General features: G+C 34.0%; 1 protein-coding gene across 1 annotated transcript in view; it reads right to left on the reverse strand.

The window, feature by feature from the left end:
* Positions 1 to 10,698: 10,698 nt before the first annotated feature.
* The window catches only part of LOC107155096 (triadin-like), a 149,375-nt gene continuing 134,265 nt past the window's right edge, over positions 10,699 to 25,808 (reverse strand). Inside the window, exons 20-22 of the mRNA XM_048800416.1 lie at positions 17,743 to 17,784; positions 15,848 to 15,883; positions 10,699 to 13,118 (exon numbers count right to left, since the gene is read on the reverse strand). Of these exons, the coding sequence (XP_048656373.1) occupies positions 12,991 to 13,118; positions 15,848 to 15,883; positions 17,743 to 17,784 (206 nt within the window). The 3' untranslated portion in view covers positions 10,699 to 12,990. The remainder of the gene's footprint in view (positions 13,119 to 15,847; positions 15,884 to 17,742; positions 17,785 to 25,808) is intronic.

Consider the following 25,808-nt stretch of genomic DNA (forward strand, 5'->3'; position numbering starts at 1 on the left):
CATGGCCTTTGAGTTCTTTAAAGTATTTTTTTTTTCATATGGTTCATAATGAGATTAAATATTGGCATTATTTCTAGAGCTCTGAAAGGCAGGAATCAATTTTTTTAAATGACCTATTAAACAACTACTGCACTACTGCTTAATAGTCTTATATATCTATAAGCAAATTTTAATTTTACAAGTGAAATTTTAATTTTGGTAATTAAAATTTATCCTGTTTCTTAAAAAAACTATGAGTAATTTGTTCATCTATACTGAAAACTTATTTAAACAGACATAAATTTTAATTTGTAACTCTTACAGAAATGAAATGTTATTGAGTAAAGGTTTTTAAAGTAGCTCATTTGGAATAACAAAAAAAGTCACAAGATTGATATAAGCAGTGAATTCTATTAATTTTTAAAAGTCAATTTGTTTTGTGGTTATTAAAATACTCAATGTTATTTTAAAATTAATTTCATTCTTATTGTAATGGAAACATGACAGCTGCTGAGTTCCAAATCTTGACACTCCTTGGAAACTACATGGAACAACAAAGAAAATAAAACAGAAAATGTTAGAAAATTGTCTATCTTCTGTCAATATAATTTAGGAATGAAGACAATATGAAAGTCAAAACTATACATAAATGTATACAAAATAATTGGTGCCAATGAATCCTATATGGACAATTGCAACAAGTGCTCAGAATTCCTGAATGTGGAAGGATCTAACTTCAGCAGATCTCAAAATCTAACAACCAACATTTATACCCAGGAGAAAACTTCACCCAGAATGTGATCGGTGGTGAAGAACTCAGCCCTTAAAGGGAGCAATGACTGGAAGCAATTTCACTGGGAAATAATCACTCCTTTATGAACTTGCAAATGCATATTTTTTAAATAACAATGCCTCTTCAATAAATTTTCCCTCATTCATATGTGCATGTGTGCTTAGGTACAATATAGTATGTCTGATATTGTTCATTGTATCTTGTTGGTAATAGCGAAATGATTGGAAATTACCTAAGTGTGTGTATAACTGTGGCATAATTCAATATATGATGGTACATCCATACCCTGAAATACTGTACAAATGTAAAACAAAAATTACAAGGACAATTTTCCTTACAACCATGTTAACAGTAACTTTATCAAATAAATCCTCTTGCTGAGAACAACTATAAAGCAGTTGAAAACAATGTACCATTTAGAGAGTAAAAAGCTAGTTTAGCAGCCAAAATTCAATGGCTCAAGTCTTAGAAAAAGAAGGAAATATGTTAGGGTGAACACCACATTCACCTCTGCCTTATAGCTTAAAGGGAAATAACAAGTCATTATCCTGAGAAATAGATGTCAAGGTGATGCTTTCAGAGGTATCTAGACTGAAAAGAAAAACTCTGGCATTCTGGAAGCCAAAGAGGTCAAAATACGAGGGTCCATGATCACAGAGGATAGTACTGAGCCACACTGTTCTACTTGCAATTTCCCTTTGAGGCACCTGCTGCTTGCTAAGCTGCCATGTGTGAGGTTAGACACAAAAAAATCAAAGATATGCAGCAACAGGGAGTATGCAAAAACTTGAGCACAGCTTTCAGCAGTCTGCATTAACATGGAGGAAAGTTCAGGCCTCATCAGAGCAGAGGTGATCTGGCCAACAACCCAGGCTTTCCATGGAGAACACAGAAAGGAAATACTCTATGTGTTCTGCACGGAAGCCGGGGGAAATCAATCAACCTTAATATAGCTAGAATCTCAAACTCAACTGTCCAGAGGTGATGTGTTCATGGTCTGTTAGACTTCCAGAAGAAAACTGAATCCTCTACAATCAGAGAATACACAGTCTTTCGGGTTTCAAAAAGGTAATTTATGAAATAAGACAAAATATATTTTAAAAAGAACAAAACTAGATGATAGAAAAAAATCCCTTATGAAGAAGGTATTTATTTTTTTAATTTTATTTATTTTGATTAGTTATATATGAAAGCAGAATGCAATTCTATTCATATTACACAAATAGAGCACAATTTTCATGTCTCTCACACCAATCGTGTTTTCATATATGTACTTAGGGTAATGATGTTCATCTTGTTCCACCACCTTTTCTACTTTCATGACCCCTCCCTTCCATTCCCTCCCCTTTGCCCTATCTAAAGTTCTTCTATTCTTCCTACACCCCCTATCCCTATTTTCTGATATAAGCATCCTTATATCAGAAATGACATTTGGCATTTGTTTTTTTTGGGGATTGGCTTACTTCACTTAGCATTATATCCCCCAACTCCATCCATTTACCTGCAAATGCCATGATTATACTGCAGTCCCACCAACCATGTAAGAGTGTGCCCTTTTCCCCACATCCTCACCAACATTTATTTTTGTTTGTATTTTTAATAGCTGCCATTCTGACTGAAGTGAGATGAAATCTTAGAGTAGTTTTGATTTACATTTCTCTAATTGCTAGAGATGTTGAATATTTTTTCATATATATGTTGATTGATTATATATCATCTTCTGAGAAGTGTTTGTTCAGTTCCTTGGCCCATTCATTGATTGGGTTGTTTTTTTGGGTTAAGATTTATGAGTTCTTTATATATCCTAGACATTAGTGTTCCATCTGATGTGCAGGTGATAAAAATTTTCTCCCATTCTGTAGGCTGTCTATTCAACTCTATTCTTCTCAACTTTGCTGAGAAGAAGCTTTTTAGTTTGAATCCATCCCATGTATTGATCCTTGATTCTAATTCTTGTGTTATAGGTGTCTTATTAAGAAAGTCAGGGCCTAATCTGACATGATGGAGATTTGGTTTACTTTTTCTTCTGTTAGGTGCAGGGTCTCTGGTTTAATTCCTAGGTCCTTGATCCATTTTGTGTTGAGTTTTGTGCATGGTGAGTGATAGGGGTTAATTTCATTTTGTTGCATATGGATTTCCAGTTTTCCCAGCACCATTTGTTGAAGAGGCTATGTTTTCTCCAACATATGTTTTTGGTGCCTTTGTCTAATATAAGATAACTGTAATTTTGTGAGTTTGTCTCTGTGTCTTCTATTCTGTACCACTGGTCTACACGTCTATTTTGGTGCCAACACCATGCCATTTTTGTTACTATAGCTCTGTAGTATAGTTTAAGTTCTAGTATAGTGATGCTGCTTGCTTCACTCTTCTTGCTAAGGATTGCTTTAGTTATTCTGGAGCTCTTATTTTTCCAGATTAATTTTATGAGTACTTTTTACACTTCTTTTTTTAAAATTTTTTTTTGGTTGTATATGGACACAATACCTTTATTTTATTTATTTTTTTTTATGTGGTGCTGAGAATTGAACCCAGTGCTCACACATGCTAGGCAAGTGCTCTACCACTGAACCACAACTGCAGCCCCTGCTTTTTCTATTTAAATGAGGAATGCCATTGGGATTTTGACTGGAATTGCATTAAATCTGTACAGTGCTTTTGGTAGTATGGTCATTTTGACAATATTAATTTTGCCTATCCAAGAAAAAGGGAGATCTCTTCATCTTCTAAGGTCTTCTTGACTTCTATCTTTAGCGTTCTGTAGTTTTCAATGTACAGGTCTTTCACTTTCGTTGATTCCCAAGTTTTTTTTTTTTTTTTTTGAGGCTATTGTGAATGGGGTAGTTTTCTTCATGTCTCTTTCAGAGGTATTGTCACTGATATAAAGAAATGCTATTGCTTTATGGGTATTGATTTTATATCCTGCTACCTTGCCGAATTCATTCACTGGTTCTAGAAGTTTTCTGATGGAATTGTTTGTGTTTTCTATGTTCAGAATCCTATCATTGGCAAATAGTGCTAATTTGACTTCTTTTCCTATCCATATCCCTTTAATTTCTTTCATCTGTCTAATTGTTCTGGCTAGTGTTTCAAGAATGATGTTAAATAGAAGTGGTGAAAGAGGGCATTCCTGTCTTGTTCCAGTTTTTAGAGGGAATGTTTTCAATTTTCCTCCATTTAGAATGATGTTGACCTGAGACTTAACATAGGTAACTTTTATAATGTTGATATAAGTACCTGTTATCACTAATTTTTCTAGTGTTTTGAACATGAAGGGGTGCTATATTTTGTTGACTGCTTTTCTGCATCAATTGAGATGATCATATAATTATTATCTTTAGGTCCATTAATGTGATGAATTACATTTATTGATTTCTGTATGTTGAACCAACATTGCATCCCTGGGATGAGCCCCACTTAACCATGGTACACTATTTTTTTGTATTTGATTTGTCAGAGTTATATTGAGAATTTTTGCATCTATGTTCATTAGAGATATTGGTCTGAAGTTGTTTTTTTTTTTTCTTTGATGGGTCTTTGCCTGTTTTTGAAATCACGTTGATATTGGTCTCATAGAATGATTTCCATTGTTGATATTTCATGAAATAATTTCAGAAGCATTAGTATTAGTTATTCTTTAAAGGTCTTGAAGAACTCAGCTGTGTATCCATCCAGTCCTGGGCTTTTCTTGGTTGGTAGGCTTCTAATGGTGTCTTCTATTTCATTGCTTGAAATTGATCTGTTTAAAGAACGTATATCATCCCTGTTCAGTTTGGGAAAATAATGTAACTGTAAAAATATGTGGTTGCCTTCAATATTTTCTATTTTATTGGAGTACAAATTTTCAAAATAATATTTAATTATCTTCTGTATTTATGTAATGTCTGTCATGATATTTCCTTTTTCCTCATGGATGTTAGTAATCTGAGTTTTCTCTCTCCTTCTCTTTGTTAGCATGGATATGTGTTTGTAAATTTTATTTATTTTTCCAAAGAACAAAGTTTTTGTTTTGTCAATTTTTTCAATTGTGTTTTTTTTGTTTGTTTCACTTTCATTGATTTCCTCTCTGATTTCAATTATTCCTGTTTTCTACTGCTTTTGGTATTGATTTTTTTCTTTTTTTTCCCCTAGGGCTTTGAGATGTAATGTTAGGTCATTTATTTGTTGACTTTTTCTTCTTTTAGGAAATGAACTCCAGGCAATGAACTTTCCTCTTAGTACTGCCTTCATAGTGACCCAGAGATTTCAATATGTTGTATCAGTGTTCTCATTTACCTTTAAGAATTTTTTATTCTTTATTTAATGTCTTTTGCAACCTGTTGTTCATTCAATAGCATATTATTTAGTCTCCAGGTGTTGAAGTAGCTTTTATTTTTTTATTTTATCATTGATGTCTAATTTCATTCCATTATTATCTAATAGAATGCAGGGTAGCATTTCCACTTTTTTTGTATTTGCTAAGAGTTGTTTTGTGGCATAATATATGGTCTATTGTAGGGAAGGATCCATGTGCTGCTGAGAAGAAAGTGTATTCTCTAGTTGATGGATGAAATATTCTATATATGTCAGTTATGTCTAATTTATCAGTTGTTTTATTGAGTTCTATAGTTTCTTTGTTAAGCTTTTGTTTGGAAGATCCATACAATGGTGAAAGAGGTGTGTCAGAGTCACCCAGAATTATTGTGTTGTGGTCTATTTCACTCTTGAACTTGAGAAGAGTTTGTTTGATGAACGTAGATGCTCCATTGTTTGGGGGCATATATATTTAACTTGTTATGTCTTGTTGATATATGTTTCACTTGAATAGTATGAAATGTCCTTTTTTATTCCTTTTGATTAACTTTGGCTTGAAGTCTACTTTATTTAATATGAAGATGGAAACCCATGCTTGTTTCCAGTGCATGTGAATGGTATGGTTTTTTCCAACCTTTCACCTTCAGCCTGTGATGTCTTTTTCTATGAGATGTGTCTTTTAGAGTTAGAATACTGTTGGGTCCTTCTTTTAATCCAATCTGTCAATCTGTGTCTTTTGATTGGTGAGCTAGAGCCATTAACATTCAGAATTATTATTGAGACATGATTTTTATTTCCAGTCATTCTTAATCATTTTTGATATTTAACTGACTTGGTTTCTTCTTTGATTAGTTTTTCCTTTAGTGTAATATCTTTGTCTGGTGCTTTACATTGTTGTTTTTAATTTTTTTCTGATGGAATATTTTGCTGAAGATGTTCTGTAGTTCCAGCTTCCTAGCTGTAAATTCTTTTAACTTTTGTTTATCATGGAAGGATTTTATTTCATCATTAAATCTAAAGCTTTATTTTGATGTATATAAGATTGTTGGTTGACATCCATTTTCTTTCAGAGCTTGGTATATGTTGTTCCAGGATCTTCTAGCTTTCAGGGTTTGTGTTAAAATATCTATAGATGTCCTAATTGTTTTTCCCCTATATGTAATCTGATTCCTTTCTCTCATGGCTTTTAAGATTCTCTCAATATTCTCTATGCTAGGCATTTTCATTATAATGTACACACCCGGTGTTCCAAGCTGGGAGTTGCCACAACTAAAGATGGCAATGATGATGTTCCAAATGGAGGAGGCTATTTTCAGTGATGGAGTGTCAGGTCAGGTTGGAGGAGGAGTGTGGTGTTGGGCAATGTTTTCAAAGATACATCTGGGACCCAGTGTGGACTCCACAGGCTTTGGCTATGCTCTCCTGGGACTGCCTGTGCTCTGCGGGTGTTGGCTGAGCTGTCTGAAGTATGTATTTTATTAATCAATCAGGGAGCATACAATTATTTTTCAAATGAACATATTGTGATCAATAAAGAATACCTCAACACATTTAAAAAGATTGAAATCACACTGTGAAATTAAGGTTTAAATCAAACAGTGAATTCATAATTGTTCACAATTAAGCAATATGCTTTTAATGACCTGTGATGTTAAAAAAAATCACAATGGAAATAAATGAATGTTTTCAACTTAATGTTAATTAATGAAATATGGCAAAATATGTTGGATGCTAAAACAATCTGTGAAGTTAAATATTATACATTATAATAATTATTTATACATATTTTCACATACACTTTAGTGTATATTTGAAAAAAGAATTAGAGGTGAAATCATCTATCTTAAAGTAGGAAAAGTAACAAATAAAACATGAGGTTATTTTTTTATAAATATAAGAGCAAAATTAATGAAGTAGAAAAGGGTCCAAAGGATAATATCAGAAAGTGAAGGACAGTGAAGACCACTACGAAGAAAATACATTGACATGAGTAACTTTTCACTTATCGACACCTGTTGTAATGCTACCATAATTAAACCATGCAGTTTTGGCCCATAAATATGTAAATAGACCAAAGGAACTGAGTAGATAAGTCAGAAGCAGACTCACACATATACATTTCTTTTACAATGAAGACATTCCCATATCACACTGGAAAAGAAATGTCTTGTCAGGATTAACAATTGCCGTGTTGTCTCTATGTTCATGAGGAAAAAATAAGCTTTCAACTCTACTTTACAAAATATGCATGAATTGAATGCCATCTGGATTGCAAAATAGATGATAATAAATGTTGGCAAGGAGCTAGAGCAACTGGGGCCTTTATCCTTTGTTGGTAGAGCTTAAATTGGTACAAACAGTTAGAAAACTGTCAGTATTATCTGCTAAGATGAACATTCTCCTACTCCACAAGCCAGCAATTCTACTCTTGTATATAATGCACCCCCTGCCCATGCACATATATATATAGTAAAAGACACTAACAAGAGTGCTAACAGCATGATATTTTTATTAGAAAAAAAATGCAGACAGTCCAAATTCCCTCATATAATAGATTGTAAAATAAATTCTTCAGTATAAACATACATGAATACTATGAAGTAATAAAAAGAGTAAATTACTTGTAAATGCAACAAAGTGAATATGTCTCACCTATGCAATATTAAGAAAAACACCTAGCACCAAAACTAGGCAATTTACAATTTCATTCATATAATGGTCAAAATGCTTAAAGTAATTACTTGGTGATAGAAATCAGAATTGTGATAACAGGAGCCATTTACTGGCTGGGCTATGACTGAACCTTTGGAGGTCTGTTAATGTTCTTATTTTGATCCAGGTCATGATCTCATAAATGCATCAAATTCTATACTTGAAACATATGTACTATACTGTGAGTTTAAGGTCCACCTCATCTGTATCTAGCTACATTAATGAAGAAGCTATGTATATATTGGTATAAAAATAATTCAGTATACATTTTAATAGAGGAAAGTACCAAATGATGTCTATAGTATGTAATATCTGTGTAATAAAATATGTATTTGTTTTATTTGTATTTTCAGATAATAGATACATAAGATTATAACTGTGATTTGCTGTAGACTGTAGTGGAGTGGGCAGGGAACTGAGGTGAAAGGATACTTTTTTGAACAAGGTTCATACATTTCCAATTTTAAAATATTCTTTCATAAATAAATGTCCCAAAGAGGAAAATAATTTGTTTGTTTGCTTCATTGTTTCTCAAAATTGCTGAAATTCATAGCTTTCCTTTCCTCTTATAGAAAATATTACATCATTTGTAGAGAATAAATCTTCCATTCAGATCAGATCAATTGTATCCATGTTTGCGTTTAATACATGTATGTAGTTTCTCAATGAGTTGTGTGTGTGCATGTGTTTGTGTGTGTGTGTGTAAGTGATAAGCAGACAGAATGCAATGCCCCTTTCCTGAACAAAAGACATATGCTAAAGGTTTTAATGTTTGCAGATGCTATAGTTAGTATTTATTTCAGTACATCACTTGCTCACACATTTCTGGAACACCTTTAGACCTTTTAATGAATACTGAATTTTATGACAGTGTGTTGGGGTATGTGAATCACTGTTCCATCTCAGCTTTTCATTCAGTGGGTTGAAGGATATTCTGTTATCACTGATTTATAAAAGCTCCACAAAAATGTCACAAAGCACTGAAATATTTTTGTAAAAGAGGAATTGTTTTTGCCAGTGGCCATGTTCCCATTTTTGTTCATGCCTATGCAGTTCTGATTTTTACTTGCTGCTCTGGTTCATACCACGTAGTAACATGAGGTCCTCGGTTCAGGGTACTTTTGGATTACTTAATAACAAAACTCAAAGGTCCTATCAGCAAATTCTCTATACATGGTACTTACCTCAACAAAGATCAAAGTCATTGTAGCATAGGAGCATTTATTTTTACTTAGAGATAAGAAATGAAGATCAATGAAGATAAATGATCAGTGTTACTTCTAGCAGGAGTCTAACCTCAGGTTTGAGGGCTACTTGTCCAGTGGGCTCTCCACCACAGCACACTGGTTCTCAAAACACAGCTGTCTGGCAGATGTACTCAGAAGCATGGACTAGTATACCAACCTGTTATTAAGCTGTTTAAGAATGTTTTGGATGTGGTGAGTAAAAAAGCAAAAATTGCCACAATGACTTAATGCAAGTAATTAGTTCTCGCTACAAGTTCAATAAAGAGCATAGATAAGGAATTTGATGATACTGAGAAGGGCACATGGCTTAGAGTCAAATGCAGTGGTATGAGAAATCAAGAATCACTATTGTAGTTCTCAACACTTCAATGTTTTATAGAAAATATGAACAAGGAGGGAAGTACAGGATGATATTGATAAAATTCTAAAAGGGATAGAACAAAGAAGGTCTCAAGGAGGCCAGTTAGGGGAAGTTGTTCTCAGTTTCCATGTCTTAATAAGCTTAAAAATAATAGAAGGAAGCTCTTAAGACAGTAAAGGAATCATAAGGAGTCACATTGGGCAGGAAGGATATGTACAGGATTAGGAAAAAAATACTGAGTTTATGTAATTCTGCAACTAATAAGCTAGATATCCCTAATCGTGTCACCTAACCTCTCAAGAATCATTTTCTATATATCTACAGCAAGTGAGTAAGATGTACTTTTATGGTTCTTTTCAATATTCAAGTAGAAAAATTAAGTGTTCCTATAAAACATGACATTTTCTATCACAGTTTGAAAGATGGATGGGATGCTAGAATAAGGAGCTAATGGTATAGTAACACCTGAGGAAAGTAGTCAAGGGCATTGGTAATTAATTGACTAAAATTATAAGCCTATTTTAACTTGAGAGACTTTGAGCAAATAATTGAGTTTCTTTCTGGCAGGGGGTACCAGGGATTGAACTCAGGGGTGCTCAACCACTGAGCCACATCCCCAGCTCTATTTTGTATTTTATTTAGAGACAGGGTCTCACTGAGTTGCCTACCACCTCACTCTTGCTGAGGCTGGGTTTGAACTCTCAATCCCCCTGCCTCAGCCTCCCAAGCTACAGGGATTACAGGTGCCCGGCTTAATATTTGAGTTTCTGTAGGAAATATTTCTATTTTTTGTATATGACAGGTTGACCAGATGATCTTTGAGTTTTCTATCAGCAGTATTGGTTATTCTCTTTGCTTTTTTTGTCTCAGCCAAATTAATCAAGAAAATAAACTGAATCATTAAATACGCATGGTCAGTACTTCTATGAAGTTTTGACAAGTATATACCAGAATGAGTCAACATAGAAGCACTTTTCAAGGGGTTAATTACAAAAAATCTTTACCCCATTTGAATGGTAATTTTTCAGACTTTATAAAGACTGAAAAAAAAAGTTTATAACTTTTGGTAATTAATTTTTATTTTTCACACACTTTCCACTACTAAGAAAGGATGAGGGTATGGAGTAACTAGAGGAAAGGGTAGCTCATATCTCCTGGGCAAATATGAATTAAACAATTATTAATGTTTGCATATTTAAGCATTTATGACACAAAACTATCAATAAACCAATATGTCATAAACTATGAGGAAACTATTAAAGAAAAAGACCCAATTTATTATTTATAATTTTCTTTGAAAATGTAAGACACCAAACTTGAAAGGATCAAAAGTATTTTTTATTTGATGGAAACCTACAGATGACAGTTTAGATGACATATCTAAAGTTCTATTATTATAACTTAAATCAGATAAACCTTTATAATTATTATGCTGTCTACATTTAAATTGTTCATTTTAATTCTAATTTCAACAAAGTACACTACATTTTAATATTTATCAGTTTTCACAATGAGAGTGAAATAAATGACAATGTAATATAGAAAACCTCTCAGAGAGAAAAACAGTTCAATATCCAAAAGTATTAATTCAGAAATTTACTTAAATATTATATCCATATCAAGATATTGTATCAATCTTCATAGTACTTCTGTAAGATATGAGGTGATGTGAGATATAAGGCTGTGTGTCTTGATATCCCTATTTTACACAGAGAGAAACAAACAGTCCATTTGGTGGTTTTTAAGGTCACATACTATGTCAGGATAGCAGTAGGAACAGAATTTATCCTTGTATTTTTCCTATGAAGTTCAGTGCCTAACATAGCATAGAAAGAGTAACTGCTCAATATATAGTCATTGAAAGATAGCCATTCAATGGATAAACCATTCTGTGCTATAAGACATAAGATGGCTATCATATTTTCTCCCACTCCTTTTCCTAGTAATTATAACAGGTAGAGGAACAGTTGAACAATAAACATTATCTACTGTCCTACTTATAAATGAACATCAGTATACGAAGGGGCTTTGAAAGATGGTACCATCTAGTCAGACCTGAAATTACACACTTACAGGTCACCCCCTCCCCACACAAAAAAGGATGCTATTAATCTGGATTATTGTAATGTTGGCTTTTGTGGTGTATATTGGGTCTCCCATTACATGGCCAAGACCAACTTCTTCCACAAAAGTCTGTGAAAATCCATTATTAATAATGAATGTATTACTAAGGATTTTTGTAAAACTGATCATACCTTGAGTCTCAACAACCTTAGTTGGTCGTAGTCCTTGAAAATAAATCACGTGACTATATAGGTTCTGGCTAGCTTAGACCTTGCAAAATCATTATAACACCAGAAAGAAAAACTCAAATTATTAATGAGTTACTTTGTCGTAAGTTCATTTGCAATTGTAAACATGATATTAGATTGCAGAGACATGACTTTCAGAGCTGATAGAAAAATGTTGTAAGAACCTGAGTATGTGTATCATTAGGAAGATGACAAAACCATAACAGTCATCTCCAGTGATACAATGTCAAGAAAGTTAAAAATCATCATCCATGTCATGAGCAAAGATCACCCATTACCTGAAAGCAAGAAAGATATCTCATGAAGACAACCATGGTTAAAATGTCTCCCTTAAACTTTGATGGCACTCATATTTTTTCATTTTGAAAAAGAAAAGACAATTTCACCAAGATAATGTATTTAAGTGAAATTAAATAATTTTGCATCTGTCACCCACATTTAATCATTGATCTAAAGTTTCATCCAGGTGACAATTTCATGAAGAAACAGTGTGGAGAAATCTGAAAATCCCCATTACATTTACTTATATTTCAAACAAATAACTCAGCAGACCTGCCTAATTGGAGGTTTACATCTACTGGAGTGAATGTCTTAATTGTAGTTCTTGATTAATCTTAGAGATAAGATTCACCAAGCATTTGTTTTTTAATCTTTTCATGTCTAAAGTTCAGAGACATTTTGAGCTCTAAGAATATCACAAGGAACTTGTAGCACTCTTTGGTGCAAGTGTTATCCATTCTAGAGCACTGACACCACTAAAATAGAAACAGCTTGAACAGAATGAAACTATTCAGCATCATCTTATTAAGTAAATTGAGCTTAGATATCCACATGACACAGAAGAGTCACTTTAAAATAAGCTGTCGTACCCTTTAAACTTAGAATGCAGTCTATATTACTATTTGAAAAATGAAAATCAAACTGAAATCAGGATTTTCATTTTGTAATTGCATCAATCACATTTAAAAGACCAATATGAAGTTTAAACTTTAAATTAATTTGTGTGCAACCTTCCAGTGAGTGGAAATAGAAAAATATAAGCATCTCCTACTCCAAAGCAACAAACACTAATAACATATTCTTGATCACCAGACCCTTCAACATGTTTGCTTATTATTCAATCCCTTTGACTACCCTGTCTCTACACCAGGCAGAAGAGTAAAATGTTATTTAAAAAAAAAAAAAAACGGATTGCATGATTTCCATTGCCTGTGTCACTGTGAACAAAACAGAAGATCCCATTTTCATAATTTTAAAGCACTTATAAGGGTCATGTATGTGTATCTACTGTCCCTGTTACTTTTGTCCTGGAGAATTTGGCTTGCCAGGGTTCTCTCCAGGGCGTTGTGCAGGAGTGACAGGAAACTGAAATCCATAGCCATTGTACCCATCCAAGTAAACACACTGGAAGAAACTGATGGGACCTAAGGAAGAAAGCATGGTGGTCTGTTAAAACAAGCATAATTTATGAGCAGGAATAAAGCTAGAGCATTTAGGTCATATGGCACTGTAGGTACAGTCTCAGGTTCCACAGTTGGATCACCCACACAGCTACTGGCAAGTAAACCTCTAATGGAACCTCTCCGTGTCTTGGATACTTCATTTATAAAATCAAGACAACAAAAACCTTACATAAAAGTGGAAAATAAATGCATCAGCATAGGTGAGATACTTAAAAATCCTTCCTGGTAAGGCCTTAGGAACTCATAATATAAATGGCTTGCACAAGAACATCAAAATACTTGGTGTACATTGATGTGCATAGCCATCTAGGGACAGTTACCTAGGAACAGGTTTCAAAACATGATCTTATCAATATTCTAAATACTGTGTGTGTGTGTGTGTGTGTGCGTGTGTGTGGTGTGCACATGTGTGCATTATGTCACAGAGAGAATGGTTCTTAGAGTCCTGAAATTTTTCATTAGTTTTCATTTTAAAGAGCTCTCCTGAGGCAGCTTATTATTCTTTTAGGAACTGCTCCCAGGTAACAACTCTGAGGAGAAAGCAACACAGGAAAATTAAAGACGAGCAAGGGTGAATAGTGCAGTGGATTTAGTGTGAGCTCTGCACTCAGCCTCAATTCCCAGGAACAGCTTTGTTAAAAGATGGAGAGCTAATTCTCTCCCTACTATCGTGAGCAACTACTGATGCTTGCTCCACTGTTTTGCATCCTATCCATTTGCATTCTTCTAAACAACCACTTTTTTTTCAGATGTTTTACAGAGGGCCAATAAAAGAAAAAAAAAAAACAAAGTTAGTGATCATGTGAGACTTAGGAGAGGTAGACAAATCTATATGAAACTTGGGCTTATGAAACTGGAAAAGCCAAGCATGGGTAGAAGGAAGCTGAGAGAAGCAGCAAGGATTATTCTGACTCCATCAGTGAAGCAGTGACCTCAGTCACTTGGTTTTCAGGAATGAAATTAGTTTGGAGAAAATTTATGTTTAGTTTTTCTTCTGTCCACAGCATCTGATCTAGGATTATTTTCTGTTTTATTCTAGCCTCAAACAGAGAAAATAACACATCTCTCATCTTCCCCAGGTGTGGAGGTTATGAGATTTGGGGGGTTGGACAGGCCAGAGAGGGATGGCGACATTTATCCACTTCAGATAAATCTAGGCACTTTCCTGACCTGTTTACTTAATGGACATGGAAAAAGCTAATAATGAAAATATCATTATGGTTGCAAATTTAGAGTTTATATAAAAGGCTCATGAATACCAAGCTATATAGAAAAACTTCATAGTGAGAAGAAAATAGGAAGTATTATCTTTTATGTAATAAGTTCCCCCCAAGTGATCTTAGAATATTTGATAGCTATTTACTAAAAATATTTTATTTGTTTTTAATTAAAATTTTTATTTTTGGAAAATATTAGATGCATAAGCAAAAAATAATACCGAGACATACTATTTGCTTGCCTAGTTTCTACAAAAGGCAGTATATTGCAAAACTGTAGTATAATATCCCAACCAGAATATTGGCATTGGCATAATCCCCCTACTCCTGTTGAATTATGTTTTAATATTCATTAATGAAATAAGATATTTCAAGTGTCTGTGTTACATAGCTGCAACTTATCACTACTTATCAATTGGAAAAGTGTTTGCTGTATACATTGGAAACATGCAGATTGATATATATTTCCTTTTCTTGTGGAATTTTTAATAATACCCAAAAGTATCATAAGACTATTTTTCTATATTTATTATTATAATTGATATCTTTCTTATCTGTTGCAGTAGTCTCAGCAATTAAAGCAATATTTGGAACATAGTAAACACACAATAGTTTTTCGGTGAATAAACTATTAATGCAGACTAAGAAACATTTACTGTTATAAAACATATTTTAGTAATTTCCTCCAGAAATACATATAAGAGGCAATACAGAACTCAATGACATCATTTTCTCAGATAATGTCTATTTCTTTACTTTTAAAGCATAATGTGAATCAAACTTTAGTTATATCCATTTCAAAAATTGCTTCATCTAGTCTGCCGGTGGTGATTTTATTTAATACATATGTAGATTCAAAACTTACACCACTTTACTTTCAGAACAAAAATGTCTAATTTGGAGGTACTGGGATAATAAGAATCCCAGGAACTGAACACTGAATTTTGCAACTGCATATGAATGTTGATAGCATTCTAAAATCAAGAATCCCCAAAACTGAATGTTAAGATCCTGCCATATATCTTAAAAAGAAAAATCAATAAGAACCTTGAGTCTTAGAAGTGAATTTCCCAGCAATTGAATTGTTAAAACCTATTTCTACATTTCTTCTACTTGATATAAAAAAAGTTCAGCATATCACTTCAAGTGATCTATTATACAGCAGACAGTAACACACATTTAGCAGGATTCAGCCAGAGTACTCAGGATCAGAACAGTGTAGAATGGCTGGCTATAAATGCCACTTTGATCATTATTCGTAATTCTCCCAACTATGTGCCTCTTGCCTGACACAAAAAATGACAAACCTCACTTTGAAATATAAATGACCTACTTTAATGTTATCCTTAATATCTGTGCTAAAATTCTTTTTCTTCTAATACTGTTCATTTTGAAAGGGTCTAAAACTTAAATTTATACATAGCATCTTTCATGTAGAATGACTTTATCATTGACACCTAATTATAAACTCACTTTTTTGCTTCTTTGGGGAAGATACATCTTCAGTTTCTAGAAGATACAAAAATGTGAAAGTAAATATTAATACATTTACAGATATTGTTTATGAGAATAATTATGAGAATAAATATCCTGAGAATGTCTACACAAGAGCACAATATGAAAGAAACAGGAGCTACTTTTCCTCTTTATAGTACACTCTAGGATTTTATTCAGGTTATATTCAGACTTTCCTTGTAACATTTAATGGGCAAGAGCCAGAGCTGGGAGGACAACCAATGGAAGAGGAAGCAGCAGGCTAGGTCAATTTCTCAAATAGAAAATTGGCCCCAATGTGTAGGACATTTAGGGACAAGGACTGGATGACAATAATTTGTTTCTTGTGAAGAGGTCTTTGATGCTCAGACTTATATTATAGTAAGGGTGGGATCTGGCTCTAAAAACTTCCATCTTTTCAAATGTTAATCATTTTTATTTGTTGGGAATTTCTTATTCTTTCAGTCATTTTGAAATATATCCTACGTTATTTTAACCAATATTTACCCTACTGTGTTATAGAAAATCAAAACTAATTCTTCTTTGCTAAAGGTGCTTAATCCCCTTATATAACTTCTTATATTCCCCCTCCCACACTCCTATACGTCCCAGTCTCTAGTGACTACAATTCCACTCTGTTCTTGTATAAGAGTGAATATTTAGTTTCTATCGATGAGTGAGAACATTTGGTTTTCCTGTGTCTAGTTAATATCACTTAACATCATAACTTCCAATTCAATTTACATGCTGCAAATGACAGGATTTCACTCCTCTTCATGGTTAAGAAATATTCCATTGTGTTTACGTACCATATTTTCTTTATTAATTCATCTGCTAATTGGCATCTAGATTTATTCCCTACCTCAGCTATTATTAATAGTGCAGCAATAGATAAGGGAGTGCAAGTAATATTTTGGTATAATGATTTAATGCCCTTTGGATATATTCAAGCAGTTGGATTGTTAGAACATATGGTAGTTCTATTATTAGTTTTTAAAGCAATCCCCATAACATAGGGCAGTACTGTATTAATTTACATTTCCATCAACAAGAGTTCATGAATTCCTCAGAAAAGTGTCTTAAAACAAGTGAAAAATCTCAGCTTTCATTTCTTAACACTTAGGTACCAATTTATTTCCTTGTGCATTTCTCAACACAGAACTTTCCACATAGTTAAGTCTGGGCATTGCTACAGCACTTATACTTTGATGGGCAGAAGAGCACCTAAGCAAACTCTCGTTGTCCACAGAAAATGTTGGAAGTAAAATAGAAAGTACTCATTTTATGTCAAGTCCAAACTAGCAAGTGAGGAAACCTTCAGAAAACAATAAAAACTCATCAAGTTTGCTCAAACCCTCACTTCTCAGATGGAGACATTTTGTTCTAGAAAGATCTGAGTAAGAATTTTCGTCTGGAAATGGCCAGTTTTTCTGTGTGCCTGTCCTCTGGTTTAGAGGGTTTGAATCCTGCCTTCCTTTCCTATCCTTTCCTTTCCTTCTTCATCCTTATTTTTTCTCTCCTCCTTCCCTTCCATCCTTTATAATAGTACTATAGTAGAGATGACATCTCAAATTTTCTTAGTAAAAAGTCATACTTGATGAAATAGTCATTTTGTACTCCTTTATGAAAGGAAAACTGTGAAGGAATGCTCTCCTAGATTAGTCAATAAATACATCTGATACTCAGTTGTAAAGAAGTTCCTTCGATTTGCAAGAAGACATATTTCCTAAATAATATTTAAAATCTTTTTATTAAACATTTTTCTACCATGTAACTGTTGCCTAGAAATCAAGAATATTTAAATAAAACAATACAGACAAAACATCTCAGCCTTGAGAGAAAATGTGCAAATGAACTAACCATAACAAACTCACCTTTAACTGTCTTTGGAGCCGGTACATCTTCAAAATCTTCTCCTACAATTTAGGGCAAGGACACATGAATTATTTTATTTTATTTTTGTTTTCCCAAAGAGGAAATATTGTATTTAAAGGTTTTAAAGATTCACAAGATCTCCTAATCTATAAACTCGGCATCAGGTGTTCCCACAAGAGCTTTCTGACAAGAAAGCACTTCTCCAGGTGGAGTTAGGAGGGAAGTGCTGCTGTGCCCCACCACGTTCACAGGTTGGCAAAAGTCAGTCAGGTGAAGGATCTGCACTCCTCTCCAAGCCATCATCAACCTGTGTCTCCTCCTCTGACTTTTAGAAGTCCCTTTAAAAGTCCTAAACCTGAATTTTAGGAAATTTGAATCAAATGGATTCATATACACAGGCTAGATCAAGAGAAAAAACATAACCACCCACATCATTTCATAACTTATTAGCAGATTGATTAGAGCATATTAGCTCTTTTGACAATTTTACAAAGCCCTTAAGTGAATGCATGCATAGGCATTGTTCAACTAATCTTCAGCAACCATTCCAAGAATACACAATACGGAAAGTAGGGTTTCTTCAATAAATGGTGTCAGAAAAACTTGATATCACACCAAAAGAATGAGATTGGACCATTATCTAATAACATACACAAACATCAACTTGAAAGAAATTAAATACTAGAATTGAAGATTCAATACCATAAAAATCCTAGGAGAAAACCAGGAGAAAGATCCTTAAAGGTGATCTTAGAAATGATTTTATGGAGATAACAAGAGCAGTGCATGAAACAAAGGCAAATATAAACAAGTGGGGTTATGTCAAATTAAAAAGCTTCTGAACAGCACTGGGCACAGTGTTGCACATCTATAATCCCAATGGCTAAGGAGGCTGAGGCAGGAGAATCTCAAGTTCAATGCCAGCCTCAGCAATTTACCAAGGCCCTGAGTAACTTAACAAGACCTTGTCTCAAATAAATAAATAAATAAATAGTTCTGGGGATGTGGCTCAGAGGTAAAGTGTCCCTGAGTTCAATCCTCTTTTTCCTCCCACCCTCTAGAAAAGGAACACCAAAAGGATCAATCAACAAACTAGAAAGGCAACCTATAGAATGGGAAAAAAGTATCTGCTTAACTATGCATCTCATTTGAGACTAAATCCAGAATATATAAGGAAACCACATACATTAATAGATAAAAATAATTAAAAATTTCCAGCAATAACAGAAAAATGGGTAAACAGGTGCAAAAAATGTATTCAATATCTCTATTATAAAAACGAAATCAAAACCATGATATTATATTACCCCTGAAGGAACATAATTATCAAAAGGCAAATAATAACAAGCATTGGCAGGGATTTGGACAAAAGTGAGCTCTTTTGTGATGGGAATATAATTTGCTGGAGTCATTATGCAAAGCAGCATGAGGATTTCTGAAAAAAATAAAAATACAGCTACCATATAATCCAGCAATCATTTTTATGGGTATATGTTCAAACATACACCTGTATTTTATACTTGAAATATTCTAAGACACACACACAAATAGTAACTACATGTACTGATAGATAAGTTTATGACTTTGATTTTCATAATCATGTCATAAGGCATATGCACATCAAAACATCCATATTGTACACCTTAAAGATATGTATTTTTTTATTGCAATTATACCTATAGAAAACTGAAGGAAAAAAGGAATCAAATTTGAATGAAAGCTCAAATACATAAATGATGACTCAAGTTTTATTATGAAAATCACTTGGTCTTTTCTGCATTGAACTTATAGACAGACACCCATTGGAATAATGTGGAAGCAATTTTAAGACGGAGATAATTCTAACACAATATAATTGAGTAATCTTTTAATTTTCATCACAAATTTTGGTACGTATAATTATGTGAAAGTGTGTTAGCTTTGTATTATTAATTTAGGTTCGGCATACCAGCTGTTCACTAATAAGTAGAAAAAAAGATAAAATAGGTCATTATGCAAATTTTCTCTAACAGGAAGGAAATATGACTTTTATGGAAAGAAATATGATTATGCAAAATAACAAAATTGCTAGAATTTTTTTTACAATAGATTACTAAAGTTTTGATTTGATCAATTTAAAGAATGTTTAAATACAGATTTAATTCAATTAAATACTACATGAAAAAACTATGGCCTTACCCTGTTCAGTCAACAGCTATAATGGTTATGTGATGTTTCAAAATAATATAGTATCTATATTTTAAAATAATATATGAATACCTAAATTAAAAAGAATCTTAATTTCATTTAGTAAAAATCTGCTTGTTTCTATGGAAGATCTGTACAAAAGTAAAGCTTATCCACAGGAGTATAGATTTTATTTTTGTAAATTATAGTACACCTAAAACCAATACAGTTATTCTCTGGATCCACTTGCTCTCCTTAGAGAAATAAATATGAACAAAATAAAAATCTGGGTCCTTAGAATTCTGTATTCTGACAAGGAGTCAGCTGGCTTTAAGGGAAGAACTGAGTCATGTGTGAATTCTGCAGGCTAGTTGGAAAGAAGGTAATAAGCACAAGAAGCTAAATTGCAAGCCTGGGCTAATTGCTTTGTAGATGTAGTCCCTGTGTAAGCAACAAAGCAGCAGCAAAAAATTTACTCAACTAGGAGAAGTCACTGCAATGGTCACTACTCAAAATTGAAAAAAACGTATAAAGCACTTGTAGTCCAATTACATGTTGCACATTGATTGAGGAGTGATTATGATAAAACAAGTATTTGGCTCTGAAGAGGTATAAGCATAACACCAAGAAGTATCAAGATATGCCCATGGAATTAAAGAGCGATGTGTTTTTGGTGAGGGACAATCAAGAAAATGATGTCTGAATAAAGTCAAATTTGAAATGCACTTTAAAATACTCTAACAAAGGAGGTGATGAGTTTAAAGAGAAGACAGCAATATGGAGAGACTAGAGATAGCAAAAGACTGAAGATATTCAGGAAGCATGGGGTGTGTTCTGGAAAAGGTGTTAAGATTATAATGAGAAAGGTCCTATATGCCAGGCTGAGTAGTCTCTGTGGAATTTCTTAGCCAGTGAAGGTTGTTCAGGAGACAAAAAATATTTTAGATGTATTTTTTTTTTAAATGAGACTAGAACATTAGAGAATGGATTCGGGGGGGGGGGGAAGCTTAAACTGTTTTTATAGTCAACATAGAAACAGTATTTCTGCAACTAGGTATCAACAAAGGCACTGAATATAAATAAAGCTTTCCAAGAAGAATAAAATTATTAAATGCAAGTGAGTATGAAATATTAGATAAGTGAGGGATATTACAATATGCTGTTTGAGTTGAGGAAGATAGTAATATATCCCCCGTCACAAGGCAACCCCAAGGAGGTACAGGTCTCCTGAGGATTAAGAAAAGCTCAGGTTTCTATGGACTGAGTTGGTGTGTTGGGCCAGCAATGCAAACATAGACGAAATTTTCATCATGTCAGATTAGGCCCTGACTTCCTTAACAAGACTCCTAAAGCACAAGAAACAAAATCAAGAATTAATAAATAGAATGGACTCAAATTAAAAAGCTTCCTCTCAGCAAAGGAAATAATCAATGAGGTGAACAGAAACCCTATATTTTGGAAACAAATTTTTGCTACACACATGCCAGATAGAGCACTAATCTCCAGCATATAAAAAGAATTCACAAAACTTAACACTACAAGAACAAACAACCCAATCAATAAATGGGCTAAGGAGCTGAACAGACATTTTTCAGAAGAAGATATGTATTCAATCAACAAATATATGAAAAAATGTTGAACAATCTAGTAATTGGAGAAATGAAAATCAAAACTAAGTTTGCATTTCACGCCAGTCAGAATGGCAGTTATCAAGAATACAGCCAACAATAAATGTTGGCAAGGATGTGGGGAAAAATGCACACTCATACATTGCTGGTGGGACTGCAAATTGGTGCAACCAATCTGAAAAGCAGTATGGAGATTCTTTAGAAAACTTGGAATGGAAGCACCATTTAAGCCAGCTATCCCACTCCTCAGTCTATACCCAAAGGACTTAAAATTCACACACTATAGTAATGCAGCCACATCAATGTTCAGCAGCTCAATTCACAATAGTAAACTGTGAAAGCAACCTAGATGCCCCACAAAGGATGAATGGATAAAGAAATTTGTATGTATACACAATGAAATATTATTCAGCATTAAAAGAGAATAAAATTATGACATTTTCAGGTAAATGGATGGAGGTGGAGAATATCATGGTAAGAGAAGTAAGCCAATCCCCAAAAAACAAAGGACAAATGTTCTCTCTGATAAGTAGATGCTGATCCATATGAGCAGGGGGGCTAGGGAGCATAGGAAAAATGGAGAAACTTTGATTGGGCAAAGAAAAGGGAGGGTAGGGAGGGTGCATGGGGGCAGAAAAAAAATGGTGGAATGAGATGGACATCATTACCCTAGGTACATATATGACTGCATATATGGTTGTACATAGTGTATGTATGACCATAGAAATGTAAAGTTGTGCTGCAATTATGCACAATGAATCAAAATGCATTCTGCTGCCATATATACCCGATTAAAATAAATTAATTAATTTTAAAAATTTTAAAGAGGAATGCAGGATGTGTGGAAAAGTTTATAAATGGTGTTAACAGGCAAACTGGGTGGGTTATGAGATCTTCAATCCTAATGGTGGCAACACAAGTGAATACTTCTTAACACTGGTTGTTGAGTCCTACTAGATATTTCATATGTTAGTCATACACTCCTGATAACAACCTCATGAGGCAAGAGCTTTGTACTGAATCTCTTGTACAAATGGAGCACAGAGGGGCTCAGTTGCCCAAGGTCCCAGAACTAACAAGAGTCAAGCTAGAACACGAACTGAAATCCACATAGAGCATGGCCCCCTTAATGTTGCGGCCACCCAGAGCTTGAGCTGAGCATGACTCCTCAGCCTTGAATGATGAAGATGTTGAACTGGCATCTCACTTAGTGGGAAGCAAGTGGGTCTTTCCTTCCCCCCAGCTAGGAAGTGCATCTCTGGGACTGGGCATCACCCAGTGGGACTGGGCTACAGCAGCCCCCTGTTTCTTGTAACAAAATCCCTTGCCTTATTTGGGTGGAGTATTCTATTGAATGTTTTTCCCCTAATAAATACAGCAATTCGGGGTGCATTCACTCTCTTTTCTCTTGTCTCCCTTACTCTTCTTGCCCTCCAGTGTGGGAGCAGACATCGGAGGTCACAGAGTTGTCCCTGACCCCCACAAAAAGGTATTTCAGTGTTTGTGTGGTCTTTTCTTGCTCACCCAATTCCCATGGAGTAACCTTGAATCCAGCGCCTGTGCAGGATGTGGGCGATACCTGAACAAGGATTTATATTTATTTCTAAAATAGTACTCCCGCCACTCTTCTAAGCATTTGATGAAAACTGACACATTTTACCTCCTTAGAAAATCTTTGAGGAAGATTATTACTATTGTCATTTCACAGGAGAGACCAATGAAGGCCAAAGAGGGTACCTATGGCTCCAGAACTGTCAAGTATAGCATTCTAGTGAATTCTCAAGATTGTGCAGTTTGTCTCTGATTCCAAAATTTGTGCATTATATTGCTTACACATATCTCTGGCAGGCTCTAACAAAGTCAAGGTACACATGAGCCATGCATTCATGTAGAGAGACACAAAGAAGGAGAGTTTCTGCCATCCTTTATGAATAACAGAAGATGCTAAGTGGGTCCCTCTCACTTCTAACACTCTGTTGTCCTTAAGGGCACATGCGAAGTGACTTAGTCATCTTTGAAAATGATGTCAATGAAGAGGTAAGTATGTCTGTTTTTTTTGTTTGTTTGTTTGTTTTGTTTTGTTTTTTTGCCTAACCACTAGAAGTAATTTAGGTAATCGTTTTCCAAACAATGAAGAAAATTTATAGACTCCATTCTTCACACACAAACTTAATCCCAAAGGAACCACAGAAATCAGTGAATCTAGCATTTAAAGCAGATGCTCCACAATAAGAGTCACAAACAGATGGAATGTCTTCTCTGTGTGGCTACCATTCTAATGCATTAATTACACTACTGTCAAGTACAGGAATTTGAGCAGCTCTTTTTTACTCCAAATTGGAGCTTCAGATACAGAGTGTTTAAATAACTATTAGTAAGTGAAATAAATTAATCATGATAGAGAGGCCTGGATTTTGCTTGTTTAATTTTTTTTTTTCCTATGAGCACTTGTATCTTTTCATTAACTGAGAGAATTTCTCCTTTCTCCAGTTCCACAATCTGCCTTATTGAATATGTGTCTGTTTCAATACTTAAGAAAAATGCTATTCTGTGGTGAAGTGTAATAAGCTGAAACAGAAATTCTCTCTATCCTCTGCCTAAAAGTTTGTACTTATTTCCAAGCTTCATCTGAAGTCAAGTGTTTAAGCTTTAAAGCAGGTAGAGTCTTTGGGAAGGTTTAGGTTATATCTTTATTCCCCCAAAGTCAAGGGTAGTCTTGGCTCTATGAGGATCATGAGATGCTTTACAGAGTAAAAATATAATGGGACTGTTTACTGTGTGTGTGTGTGTGTGTGTGTGTGTGTGTGTATTGAGGGGGACGTATACTCAAATGACAATATGAATGAGTAATTCCAAGAATGAGAAACCATTTAGTCTAGTGTAAGTATTAATGATAGATATGGTGTCCATTTACAAAATTTTAATTGCATGAGCTTAATTATATGAATTTGCAAAAGTTACACTAGATATTACAAATTTATCATTCTTAACAGGCAATCATGGCTCCATTTTTATTTTCTAGATAAGTATTTATCAAATTGTTCTTCACACAAACATATTCACAGTGCTTCTTACAGGTGGTTGGAATCTCTATTTCTTAATCATAAAGGGTGTAACTCACCATAAATATTTTGTGGTGTAACCTATGTATTTATAACACCAAAAGTAGAATGTTAAACAAATTTTAAAACATTTCAGTCTATTTTTATGAAGAGATTACATTGACAATTTTTCTTTAACTTGTTGATTTAAGAAATAGTCACTATTTCAGCAGCCATAATAAGAACTATGATGACCTCTTTTACTATGCCAGGTACTTTACATATTTGTTTTCACCTAAGTGACACAATACACATAGGAAATTCATAGAAAATCACCATTTTACAAGACAATTTCGAGACATAGAGGATTCAAAAGAGAATTGCCCTGAAGCAACACATTTTAAAAAGCACTGGAGGAAGACACAAAGATAATTTTCCTTAACTTCTGGAGTCTCATTATTTCAACTAAACTATTCCATTTCGATTTGCAAACCATTTTGTTACAATCCCTGAAGGAACCAAAAAGAAAAAAAAGGATGCTACTTACAAGTAATTTACAATTAAATAAAGAAAATGGAGAAGTACCCAAAGAGGCAGAAGATAGTTTGACTACAAGGGATGTGACAAAAGATAGTTTGACTACAAGTGGGCAAAATATCTGGGAGACGTTTTCTAGGGTACTTGGTCACTTCCTCTTATGCAACTCAAAGGAATATTATGGAAGCTATACCATTGAAAAGAATTTTAAGAGGTTAAAAGGAATTGGATAGTTAGAGGTAGGAAGAATAGTTCAGGGAAGAGATTTATAGGACAAATCTAGAAATCAGGAATATTAGAAACATGGAATGTCAGATTGGGTTATAACCTACAATAGAACAAGAAAATGATACAAAAAATTTAAATATAGTTTTTATTTGGATCTTAGAGGCTATAGATTCTTGAGCTAAGAAATTTCATATATAATCTAATTTTGCAGGGAAGAAATATTGAACATTTTCTTTGTAAGTGGTCTAAGATTTGAAGGTTTGGAAAACTGATTTTGTTATTTGAAGTGGAAAGGAAGAATGACAGAAATCAGGAAAGGGTCCATTGATTAGTGACTGCAATAATTCAGAAGACAAGTAGTAAAAGCCAACATGACTTGACAACTGAATTAGGGTCGGAGACAAAGAACTGTGATGAGCTAAGTAGAATTTGAAGTTATATGCCCAAGTGATGAACAAGTGGAAA

This window comes from Marmota marmota, unplaced genomic scaffold (genome assembly GCF_001458135.2).
Source record: "Marmota marmota marmota unplaced genomic scaffold, marMar, whole genome shotgun sequence".
Lineage (NCBI taxonomy): Eukaryota > Metazoa > Chordata > Mammalia > Rodentia > Sciuridae > Marmota > Marmota marmota.